The 12119-nt window shown below is 45.1% G+C and overlaps 1 protein-coding gene across 4 annotated transcripts; it reads right to left on the reverse strand.

The window, feature by feature from the left end:
* Window positions 1-568: 568 nt before the first annotated feature.
* Window positions 569-9051, reverse strand: WEE1 (WEE1 G2 checkpoint kinase). Of its 4 annotated transcripts, none has more exons than XM_015864047.2 (13): window positions 8360-9051; window positions 7224-7432; window positions 6723-6789; window positions 6467-6639; window positions 5502-5623; window positions 4822-4968; window positions 4340-4435; window positions 4182-4267; window positions 3782-3952; window positions 3543-3688; window positions 2703-2832; window positions 1138-1246; window positions 569-680 (listed from the first exon to the last, which is right to left on the reverse strand). In XM_015864047.2, exons 1-12 carry the CDS (start codon window positions 8921-8923, stop codon window positions 1160-1162), a joined length of 1998 nt encoding a protein of 665 aa, XP_015719533.2. In that variant the 5' UTR covers window positions 8924-9051; the 3' UTR covers window positions 569-680; window positions 1138-1159. The 4 variants fall into 4 exon arrangements, with proteins under 4 accessions (XP_015719533.2, XP_015719532.2, XP_015719534.2 ...); XM_015864046.3 differs by lacking the exon at window positions 569-680 and adding an exon at window positions 707-815; XM_015864048.2 differs by lacking the exons at window positions 569-680; window positions 1138-1246 and having other exon boundaries at window positions 1458-2832.
* Between the last annotated feature and the right edge of the window lie 3068 nt (window positions 9052-12119).

A 12119-nucleotide genomic window follows, 5' to 3' on the forward strand; every position in this document is an offset into this window, starting at 1 on the left:
ACATCTTCACACAAACCCAAGTGTTTAAACAGAAGTGGAACTTTAATTTCCTACGTGCTGTCCCGCTCCCTGCAGTTTCTTCAGCCAATAACCTGTGTCAGCTCAGCAGCCTCCAACTGGGGGAGCTAGAAGCTCTCAGATGGTCACTGAAAAAAGAGAAGGCTCCTGCAGAGAGAAGCTGCACGTTTGACTGTTTCTGGTCATTGCTTTAGAACAAGCCCTTCCAAACAGCAAGGCCATCGGTAAGCAGCACAAGTGCTGAGAATTATTAAACCTGCACATTTTATATGTATATCAAAATTACACGATACTGCCATGATTTCACTGTACTTTTCCAAGCCTGCAGAAACACAAAGTGTGAAGATGAATAAAAGATTTATCACTTATCTAAAGTACTGTTGATAAGAATGCTTAATCACTACTGCCAAACAAACAATGATTTCTAATAGTGAGGGAAATGCCATACTAGCACACAATGAATGTTTTGCTAGACATTCATTGACTATTTTGTCTAGCGGGTGTTGCTGAAGACCACTAAACACTTGAAAGACAAGGTCACAACATCAGCTGTAGGGAGCACATGGGTTTATTTTGTCTTGATTTAAATTCAGTTCAACCACGACACAACTCTGATGGATTGCAGCACTGGATTCAGATTCAGGCAGAATAGGAGCATATTTCTAGAGGAGACAAGGATGTAAAATACCAGCTTTACAGTTATGTTAAGGTTCTCTGTACCTGTAGTTCTTCAATAAGTCAGACACTCTGATCTCAGCAGTCAGAGTACTACAATAGCTCTGCTTTGCAAAATGAACCTATTAAAAAATAAAAATCACAAGAGAAATAGAAGTAATAACACAGGTATTGCGAATAACAATTGCCTCCCAGTTCTGGTACTTGCTGCTTTAACCGAGATCAAACTCTTCTGAAAGCAATCTAAAAACTCACTAAGTAGGCTCGTCAATGAAGCCTTTATTACTTTTAATGTAGCTCTCCTCTTTACATATGCTACATACGTGTATTTTACTTCCATGCCATAGAAAACGTGCTCTTATCACATTCCAGTTCCTACCAGTTTCCCTCCAAGCTTCTGCATTAACAGTTCTCTTCCCACTCTCAGCAGCTTTCCCTCCTTACCTCAGAAGCAGCAGGACTTCCTTCACAGTCTGCCCAAGTCTTCAAGTCCAGTACACCGAGTTCCAACTCCAGTGTCTTCAGCTTCCCACCTCGCAGCACCTTCCTGAAGCTGTAGAGACAGACTGCTGTTGATATACACTAGCACAGGCAGACTGTTGCTTTTGCCCCATTGTGACTATTGGTGACTCCCACTCACAATAGCGAGGGACTCGCAAATTGCTACATAGCAACAGGAAGCAAATCTAACCCAGCCTTGGATTGTTCCTAAATCAACATCTCATTTCCACAATTATAAAGTTTAAATAAGCATAGGACACCACTAAACACAACTTTTAACTTTAATATTCAAATTCAACACTAGTAAAAACAAACAGAGCACAAATGGGAGAAACACCGTTTACACTAAAATGAATTAAGAGACAAGCCAGTTATTGGAACAGTTCTATCTTTTAGTAACATCTGTTAACCTAAAGCCAACGTCAGTACAAGTTTCAATGGCCACATTCTGTTTGTTTGGGAATTTCAAACTGAGCAGTTAAAATGTTTCTGTTGGCATCCCAGACTGCATTTATAGCATAGCGCACTATATGCACAGTTCAACTTATGTACATAACGATGAAGAACAACCTCAACACTTACGCTAAACAATTATTTACAGGTATTTCAACATTTAAAAAAATATACAAGAGCCTCAAGAATGAAAAACTGAAGAGAATACCAACATTTAGAGAACCTTATTAAAAGGATTACAGAACATCAATAGCCAAGACATTAACAATTGCACTACACTAATACAGAGTCCAAGTTTACATTGGTGCATTATTTCACAATGCACTAGCTTCAAGAGGAAAATGCTGCCTTCACTAAAACGCAGCTTAGATTTGATTCACGTAATTGTTTTAACAAGAAGCCTATTAACACAAGAATGATTGTTTTAATGCTACAGTTTACAGCGAGGACAAAACACTAAAATAGCAGCAGTTCCACATGGCACTTAATTCCACAGGTTTCTAAGCTGTGGTTTATGCAATGCCTACAAAGTGCTCCCAGTTGAATATACAAATAAAATTCACAATAGAAGTCTACCTGACATCAGGTACACCGAGCATAGGTGGCCTTAAAGCCCGTCTGTCAAAACTTATTCCCCTCTGCTCCAAAACCAGTAACACAGCAAGTCCCCTTCCCTCCTTCTTAAAGATCATTAGGGATAGTACTTGTCATTACGATGCTGTAACACCAAAAAGCAGCACACCACTATAGTGGTTAACCCTGGGGCGATGTAACATCTAACAGTGTAACTGAAATGTTCGTGGATTAACATCCAGGATCCTCTACAGATAGTAACCGAGTCCATTATCTCAAATGGCCACTACAGCTCATCAGCCATATCGTAGAAATTAAAAACCCAGAAGCAATTCCTGTAAAAGTAGCGACACTGTTCAGACAGGACAAGAAACCAGGAATTGAACGTTCCCTTCAAATCCTCAGGCTTCAGTCCAGCAGAGATGCTAGAGCCATTCTCAGTAGTTCTTTTGGACCTCAGTTCAGTATATAGTAAGACTAACTGAGCGGTTCATTTTCTTGCCAATGAGTCGAGATGGTCTACTTTGTGTCGTAGATCTGGTTGTCATTCTGTCAGTGAACAGAGCTCTCTCCTCAGCTGCAGCCTTTGCCATCTGTGCCTTCTTCAGCTCTCTGCAAGACATTGGAAGCCACACTTTAGCAAAGCACCAGTGGGAGTCTACGTGCATGTCACAGTAAGCGCTTCAGATTAGTCACAGCAGTTCAGAACTAAAGATTTGCCAACCATTTGGGATAAAAACTCTTAACAGTTCCTCAATGGCTTTTGCTTGTGTTTATAGAAGCCAAAACACCCACTGGAATGGAAGCGTGTATACACAACATAGCTCACCAGTTTTTCTAACCTTATGTGATACCTATTTCAACTCTGTCAGTGATAAATGAATGGAGAAAAATGATTAAGTTGCATGTTTTCATTCAACTGGCAAGTTCTATTCCTTTAAGCCAGAGTGTTAACACCAGTGTCCCATCGCATCCTCTGCACATGAACACTGTACCAGTTCACTGAAATAGTACGATCCATTGTAAAAATCTACTTCCTTAAAAGACTGGAGGTCAGTCACACATGCCCACATCTACCTGTCCATCACACCAATACTTGGGAATTAAGATCTACAGCACGTACCTATTCATCCCTAGAAGTCTAATCTTGAATTCTTCCTTCTACTGAAGGACACAGTACAAGAGCTGAGTTATCTCAGCAAACCTGCCCCTTACAGACCTGCACAACCTGTCAAATTATTCCTTCTGCATTCAATCATAACCATCCCATGAAAAACGGTATGAAACTGAGTTACATTTAAGGACCCCGAGGAATTACTTACTTCTGCAAAAGTGAATTTTTGAATTTCTCAGCGTTCAGCTCTATCCGCAGCTGCTCTGCGCTCTTCTTTGCAGCAGACAGCAGCACTGAATGCTTGACAAGCGCCACTGCTGAAGGTCTTTTCTCCGCATCAGGACTGATCATAACCTTGGAAAAAAGAAAATAAGTCATCCTAGTTAAGGCCACTAGTACAGGAATAAACTGCACAAATCAGTGAGCGGCTGGAACAAGAGTGCTTACTTTTAGTAACTCCAGAAGTTCTTGGGAAAGCACTTGTGGTATTCTTGGTAGTTTTCCTTGTCGAATTTCATGCCATTGGTCACCGTTAGTCGGAAGAGGTTCAGCCCCAGCAGCACAGACAACAGTTAGAGCAAGAGCAAAAATATCTGCTTTTGGCAAATGAGTGTAATTCTTCAAAAATAAAGAAGAATAAATTTATTAGACACTATCCAGTAATAAAAAGAAATCTGACAGACTGATGAGTACTGAACACACACACACACATTACGTTTCCATCAGTGTTCAGGGAGAAATCATTTACAAGTTTCTCCCTGAGCAAGGAGGTGGCAGACAACAAATCACAACAGAGAAAGCAGCACACAGATCAATCACAACTATCTTCCACAAGAAGGATAGCTACCTCCTGCAGGACTTCATTGGCAAGGAAACGGCTGTCACCTTCTTCCACTTGTGGACTCGATACCCGAGTTACATGACCAAGGTCACCTGCAAAAACATGAAGTTATTTCTCAGGAATGCACGTGATGCAGCTCTCAAGCACAAGTAGCTGCTTCTTACCTATTTTAAATATGACTCTATCAGATGACCACTCTTCATCATCACCTTCTTCTGCAGTTGTATTTGGCAACGATGTCCTGGATATGAAAATGTTACCTGAAAAAGAGTACAACTGTTAAAAAACCACATTTGTGTCCAATTTTTGCTTCACCCATTTATCTTTGCCATGCAGAAGTTTCAGTTGCGTACCCAACTCCTCAAGCAAGAAATTACAGCATACAAACGCACACACTCACTTTGTGCCTCTCTGCTGGGAGAACAGCCAAATTTTATGCAAGAGTCAATTACACAAAAAAGATCCAAGATAAACTCATTAACAGTTCAAGTTTGCTTGCCAACTTCATAACTGACATCTTTCTACCGCTACTTAGAACTTCAATTAACAATTCACACTTAATAAAGCATGGTTAACTACTCATTTGTCTACAGAAGATTAAGTTTACTGAAGAAGCTATCAGTAGATTAAAGCAGTTAATGCTTACTAGGTTTGATGTCCATGTGTACCAGCGACATTGAATGTATGTACTTTAAGCCTCGAGCCACCTGAAGCAGTAGGTCCTTCAGCTCTGGCTCAGTAAAATAACGCATGTTCCTGTAATTCTCACTTATGGCATCGGCTAAACTGCCACCTAGAAGAGACATTAAAGAAAACAATTTTTTACATCAGACAATTGAGAAAGTAATGACTTCAAAATTTAAGTACAACTGACTTCCAGAATTAGTAGCAACTCCATCATCAAGAATTTGCTGATGATGCACAGGAAATGTAAAATCAAGCATCACCTCTTTTATAGCAATGCAATGTATTCCTTCCACCCCCCCTCCCCCCCACACACTTTTTCCAGGGAAAAACCTTTCCTCACTCTTCCAGCTTGAGATACTATACAAAAGAAGGCACAGCTTTACTGCTCACAAACACCTAGAGTAGTTCCAATATTCTTGAAAGCTTCACACCACCTGAAACTTTGCTGTTATTGCTTCATGTACCTGTTATCCCTTTTGCAACAGAAAGGAACACATAAAACACACCTGAGACAACGACAACACCAGCTATGTGTAGGGCAATCAGATCTTGCTTAATGCTCGCAATTTGTAGATACCTGGGTATCTCCAAAAATCAGGTTATTAAACAAGTTCAGGTCAACTGATAAGCAGTACTTACCATTGCAGTATTCATTCTGTATGAGCATATGATCATCTTCAGCCCATGCAGAGTAGTATCTTACTACGTGAGAATGCTGCCCCAGAACTGCATGTGCATAAACCTCTCTTAAAGCATTTTGCCTGTTGCAGTCACAAAAAAACAGCACATAGGAATGTTATGAGGTAAAATTAGTTCCATTTCAGTTTGATATAGAAACACATTGTAACATCACCCCCTTCTACCAGCTCAGGTCTTGAAATAAAAATCTTAACATTCATCTCTGTGGCACCTTCCATTGGGTTTGTATTTATGTCCAACCAGCTAAAGCCATTTATTTTGCATCAGAAGACACTGAACATTAAAAATCAGGCTTTGTTGCAGGTGATTCTTGATGCCACTTGCATTACTTGCTTTCCAGCTATTCTCAGCAGCAAGTTTTCCGAAGCACATCATTGAAGTTTCAGGGGAAAAAAAAAGATCAGAATCATAAGCCGGGACCATAAATAAGTTTTTTGGGCCATGAGCACAATTGAATAATTCGAACTCCTCTTGTGTAGGCCTGGTATGCAATTTTGGGCAGCACACTACAATAAAACTACTTAACACTGGGGAAAAAAAAGTCAGGCACATCAGGCTCACCCAAAAAACACCTGCCAAGCTGTATGTCACTCAGACATACCCAGCACACACGAGCACCCAGTTGTGGGAACACTGCTTTCCTCTCCTAACTCAAAGATCAGCACTGCACGGCCTATTCGTACAGTACCCTCCTGCCAGTAATGCAAGGGAGCATTATCTTTTTATTTCCAGATGAGAGCGAACTGCTTCCATTTAGAATACTGGGGTAAATGAGTTGTGGTCAAATGACTTCTATTCCCCAGTTTCTAAGTCTGTACAGTATTTAGAAGAAAAACAAACCAACAAACCAATCACACGCACAAAAAAGCACTAAAAGGTGGCTTGTAAGAGTAGGAAATACTCACTCATCCACTGAGCCTGCCAAGGGCTTCTTAGATCTTTTTATAGCATAAATGCAGCCATCCAGCCTCTTCACACATTTAAATACAGAACCAAATTCACCAGATCCAATCTTCTCCAGCTCGTGAAATTCGGTTGCATATCGTGACTTCATATTACTTTCTGTTATTGTGATCCTCTGCAGAGATTAGAAAAGAAAATATTAAGGTGTGCAGACATGCAAAGTGCCAAAACCCACAACAAGCTCTAAACATTCATTACCTTAGCAGGTCTGATAACTTCATCTTCAGGCTCTCCATCACTCGCTTCCATGTCCTCTCCACAAGAGCTGGAATTCACACTTGTTAGTTTTGCAGAATTAAAACAGATTTACAATTCAAGTCTAACAACTACTGACTGTTTGGAGATTCAGCTCTCCCACCCCCCTCAGGTTTAGTCTAACTGAATGAGGTGTTTATAAGGAGAAAGTCAAAACAAAAACCATAAGCAGCTCAAGCACCATTGTTATTTCACACCAGCACTCAGTGTGTTTGCCCTTCCTCAAGGAACAGCCATGTGTGCAGTCTGGACACAGCCTGATCTTTCTCCACTACGTACTAACCAGAAGATCTAATACTAAATGGTTCTTCCACACTACCATGCATCTCAAAGATGCACGAGCTCGAGAGCTCTATTTCACATTGCTAACAGATTGGTAAAGAGAACTATTCTTACAGAAGCAGCTCAAGACAAATTTCACAAAGAAAGAAATACATTACTCACTCATTCCAGTGTGTTCTCTTCCTCCTTCGACACTGCCCTTCAGAGTTGTGAAGGAACATGGAATCGGGAGTGAAGGGATTAATATTCACATGAGGTGTTTGTCTAATATTTGAGTCTTGCTTCTCTGACCTCCCAGCGTTCATAAATAAGGAGCCTCCTCGGAGTTTGACTGAGCTGGAGCCCAGTCCTTGGGCTTTAGAAAGCAAACTCTGTATTTAAAAAACAGAAAAGGCATTTATGGTTTTAATATTGCTTTAGACACAACGAGTCACAAGGGGATGTTCATATAAACGATACGGAGGTGAGACTAGACACCGGGCCACGAACTCCAATGACAGGCTTAAAGCAAAAACCGACCATCACCAAGTCGAAGGGTTGCTCATTACATCGGGCACAGAAGCCCGCAGCCGGCCCCCCCAAGGATGCTGACCGCTGTCCTACTGCATGGCCAGCAGCAGCACCGCATCCAACCAGCTCCTACCGAGCCCGAATGGAACGTCAACACTCCGAGCGTCCCAGCCCTGCTCTCCAAACCCAAACTAGACGGAGACAGTCAAGGTTCTATGGAACCTCAGCACGGTTGGCGTTCCCGCTGGATAACGTCACCGATTTTCTCGAATTCCAAAGGTAACCTCCGGGATAACCGGCGGGGAATTTGGGTTCTGATCTAAAGTTCTCCGCCGGAACTCAGCGTTAAGCTGTTTGCTTTAAGTGTCACAGGAAAGACGCTCGCATCTTTAAAAGGTTCGCTACTACTCAGCATAAGCCCATCTCCCTCTTGGCTTTATCTAGACGGGACACTGCGCCGCCGGGAAAACCTCAGCAACAGTGAAAGTTGGAAGAAAAACAAAAACCCGACCGCCAAAGTGACCGTGCCGACAGAGCGCTGCCACGCTACCGCTCCGTGCCTCGGCCTTCCCCACGAGCACGGGACGGGCACGGCGCCTCGTTCCGGCCGCTCCTCACGTGTCGGCCCCGCTGTGCGCCGTGCGGAGCGGATGGGATGGGAGCGCCCCCCGCCCGACACAACCGCCACGGCCGCGCCCGGCCCCGCATTCCAACCGCCGGACGCGAGGGGCGCCGCCCCCCCCGCCCGGTAACGGCCGCCCCGCCCGGCCCGTCGCTGTGCCGCTCACCTTGGGGGTGTGCGGCGTGTCGAACAGCCGCAGTTTGCGGAACGTCTTGTGCGGCGGCGTGCCGGGGTACTCGGGCAGCGGGGAGCCGGGCTCGTCGCTACGCGGGCGGCAGCCGCCAGCCGCGGGATGCGGAGGGGAGCGCCCGGCCGAGCGGCGGCCCTTGTGCGGCGGCGGCGGCGACGGCGACCCGGCCATGAAGTAGGAGCCGGGAGACTTGACGGGAGACGAGCCGAAACCTTCCTCCTCCCACGAGTCCCCCTCGTCCGGCAGCGGCGCGGCCGCGGGCTCCATCATCTCCTCCTCCTCCTCCTCCTCCAGCAGGGGCGGGCCGCCCCGAGCCGGGGTGCGGGCGACGGAGAGCGGCGAGTCCGCCTCCTGGAAGGCCGAGTCCTCGCCGGTGCTGTTCCCGCTGCTGCCGCCCTCCTCCTCCTCCTCGTCTTCGTCCTCCTCCTCGCAGTCGCTGTGGCCGCTGAGGAACAGCAGCTTCTGCCGGATCGGGGCGGCCGCCCGTCGGGCCGAGACCCGCCGCGGCGGCGCCGTGGGCTGCAGGCTGAGGAAGCTCATGGCGGCTCGGCCCCGCTCACGGCCGCTGCTCCGCTCCGCCCTGCTGGCGGTATCGGCTGCTCCTCGCGGCGCTGCCCCGGGCACGGCGGCACCTCGCGCCGTTCGGACTCCGCGGCTTTCCCGCGACCGTTAGTCACGTGGCACGCACGCCAGCCAATGGCGCCCGCCCCCTCCGTTTGAAAACACGGCGGGCGGGGGCGGAGCTGCGCGCGATGACGTCACGGGGCGCTTTGGCGCGAACCGGGACTGCGGGGGGGGCGGGGCCGGGGCCGGGACCGACACGGCTACGGCTACAGGGCGGGACGGCGCCATCTTGAGCGCGGGGCGCCGCTGCACCGGGAGCGCCGCCCGGTCTGCGATCTCGGAGATAACAGTGAAACACACGGTTAATAACAACGTTAGTGCGCAGCCATGTCTGCCTTGATAACTGCTGCTGCCTCAGCTCCGGGAGCAGAGCCCCTGGGGCAGACCTGGTACCGCACAAACATAACAAGTGCCTCACTAACTTGGCCTCACGTTAATTTGGCCTCACATTAATTTGGCCTCACATTAATTTGGCCACTGCCGTGACTCAATACCTCCCCACGCTCCCAGCTCATGCACAACGAGGTGGTGTTGCTCAGAGCTCCACCATCATGTCCAAGAATGCCATCAGTTTTCCTTCTGACACAGTGCAGAGGGATGTTTCCACTTCAGCGTCATATCCCATACACTCCTCGCATTCTGATCACCTGAAAACTGAAGGCAGACAATGTAACCTATGAAAGAAAAACCGGGCATCATTCACACAGAGATGGCTACACCAAGCCAAGTGCTGTACAAACACTTGCCCTGCAATAATTCAGAACTACAGTAATTCAAAACGTGAATGCACCGTGCGGCAGATACCAACTGAAGTATTTGAGTTTCAAGATAGATGGAACACAAAAAGGCCTTTACAAAATACAGCTTTCATCTTGATCAATGGCCCACAGGAGATGAAAAGCAGTTTCTTATAAAGAACCTAAAAATTGCCCCTTCCCTCCCCCCCACCAAAAAAAGGGGGGGGGAGGGAAGAAAGTAAACACTTCAGTTTCCTTTCCAAACTCCACCTAAATGTAACTGTTGCTGCACTGCTTTCTGGAGTCTACAGATACAGCTATTTAATGAGGGTAAGTAGCAAATGGAACTGCAGAAGGTTCCTTGTACAGAGTAACCACTTAACTGTTGATCCTTGTAACAGCTTAAATGGGACAACATCAAGTGGAACAAGGATGAGTTTGTGCAGAAGAGGAAATAGATCTAAAGAACACTAAGAGAAAAATGCAAGAGGAGAAAAGGAATGGTGAAAGAAATGAACAAAATAAACCCAATTGTTTAAAAAGAAAGTTTATTTCCAAACTGACAGCAAATAAGGAAGTATTGCATAAATATGCAACTATAACAAAACGTGTAGCTGCTATAAAAGGACCACGCATTCATGGCTTCTACCTACGTGCCATCCTGAATCCACATAAGCTGTTGTTTTTGCTGTATTTTGATGGGACTGTCAATAGTTGTATTGAAGAAAAGTTGGTTCTTCCCAAGCATGAGTATGGTAACTTGGCTACCCTGCCCACCATGAACAAGGACTATCATTACCAGGCCTATCAACAGCCTAAATAAGCACTACAGAGCCTATTTCCTTAGACAGTACATTAGCAGAGGAGAATGTCACAGGGAGAAGTGAGCAGGGAAGAGCTGCGTGGTCTTCTCCTGCACTACACTCTTTGGAGCCAAATTCAGCCCTAGCTCTCTGAAGTTCATTAAATTGTACCTTGGAGCTTCTGTAGATCACACTAAATAAAAACCTGATCCCATGGATAGATGTGTACCCTGATGTCTGGGCAGCACTTACCCAGCAATAGTGCAATGCCTACTAATTCCATTTGTTTTCAGAATATATTTGCCACTTTTTAAAAAACGACTTGCTTTTAAATTAAAGAGTGTATCAGTCCAGTGCACTCAAGATTTCTGCTACCAGAAACGCTTATCTGGGGTGGCACACTCTCAGTGGGAACCAACAGCTTTTAACTAGGAGTTTTCAAGCTCAAAGGGAAACAGTTCTCTCCCTCTGTAGGTAGCAGGACAACCCAAACAATGATGAATGGGAAAGAAGTGAAACAATGGCCAATTTGTCTAGCTGTAAGAGGAAACTGCCATGGAAGGGAATACAGTGCCTACTTGTCAGGATTTCCTGCACTTACAAGTTCATCTGCAGTCCCCCAAAACCACAGTGATCAAATTGGAAGAGTTCTGCCAAAAACCGGATGAAACCCATTGCAGAGCAGCCAGCAGAGCTTGAAACTGGTTCGTTTTATGAGAAGGATAAACAGAGTGAAAAAGCCAAAGAAAAGGAAGGTCAGGCTGCTTTTATGAAAATCAGAAACTCTACAGCAGCTTGTAGTTGATGCTGCCATTCCCTTTGCTCTTTTTAGCCCATACTCAGCATGTAGATAGAGCATTTCTCAGTGATGTTATTTGCACTTCCTGAGTGAACACAAGAGCAAGAGATGGAGGTGGACAAAAGAAAGGGGAATTTGACAGCCTTCTATCAAAGAAATTCTGAGCCTAAACTACAGGAATTCAAAGGAAGATCTGAAAATATTCAGAAAGAAGTTTAAAAAATTAAAAAACAGATTTTGCCAAGTAGTCAGGCACAATTCCTCAATATCTGTCCATAACAATGAAAGCATACACTTTATCAGGCCTTACTGACACCCCTTCTGCATACATTTCTGCCTCTGGTTACAAAGGAAACAACAGAAGAATCTGATCCTGTGAGATGTATTTAGATCAGAAACGTTCTGGAAATCTGCACGTTGCTCTCACACCACACTCCTGTAGTTTGAAGAGGGAATAATTGCCCTGACAGAAAACAACAGGTACAATGAGAATGTCCCTTTCCTGTGTATAAGTGAAGTTAACAGAAGACTAAAAGCCTCAAATGTCCCACGAACATAAACAAAACAGTCACTACTACTTTACCAGCATCCCTAACCTTTGTCTTTTTCCCCTCCAGGAAACATACAAAATCATAGAAGTACTCTGCCTTTTCTCAAATTTACTGCAACTTATTTTAATGATCTCGTGTGCATCATTTCATGGAAGAAATCTTGCAGTCTCTGTTGACAAAGCAAAAAGCAGCTCATTTTGTCTGCCCCACAAACCATTCCTG

Source organism: Coturnix japonica, chromosome 5, assembly GCF_054131305.1.
Source record: "Coturnix japonica strain WE chromosome 5, WE-NBRP24, whole genome shotgun sequence".
NCBI lineage: Eukaryota > Metazoa > Chordata > Aves > Galliformes > Phasianidae > Coturnix > Coturnix japonica.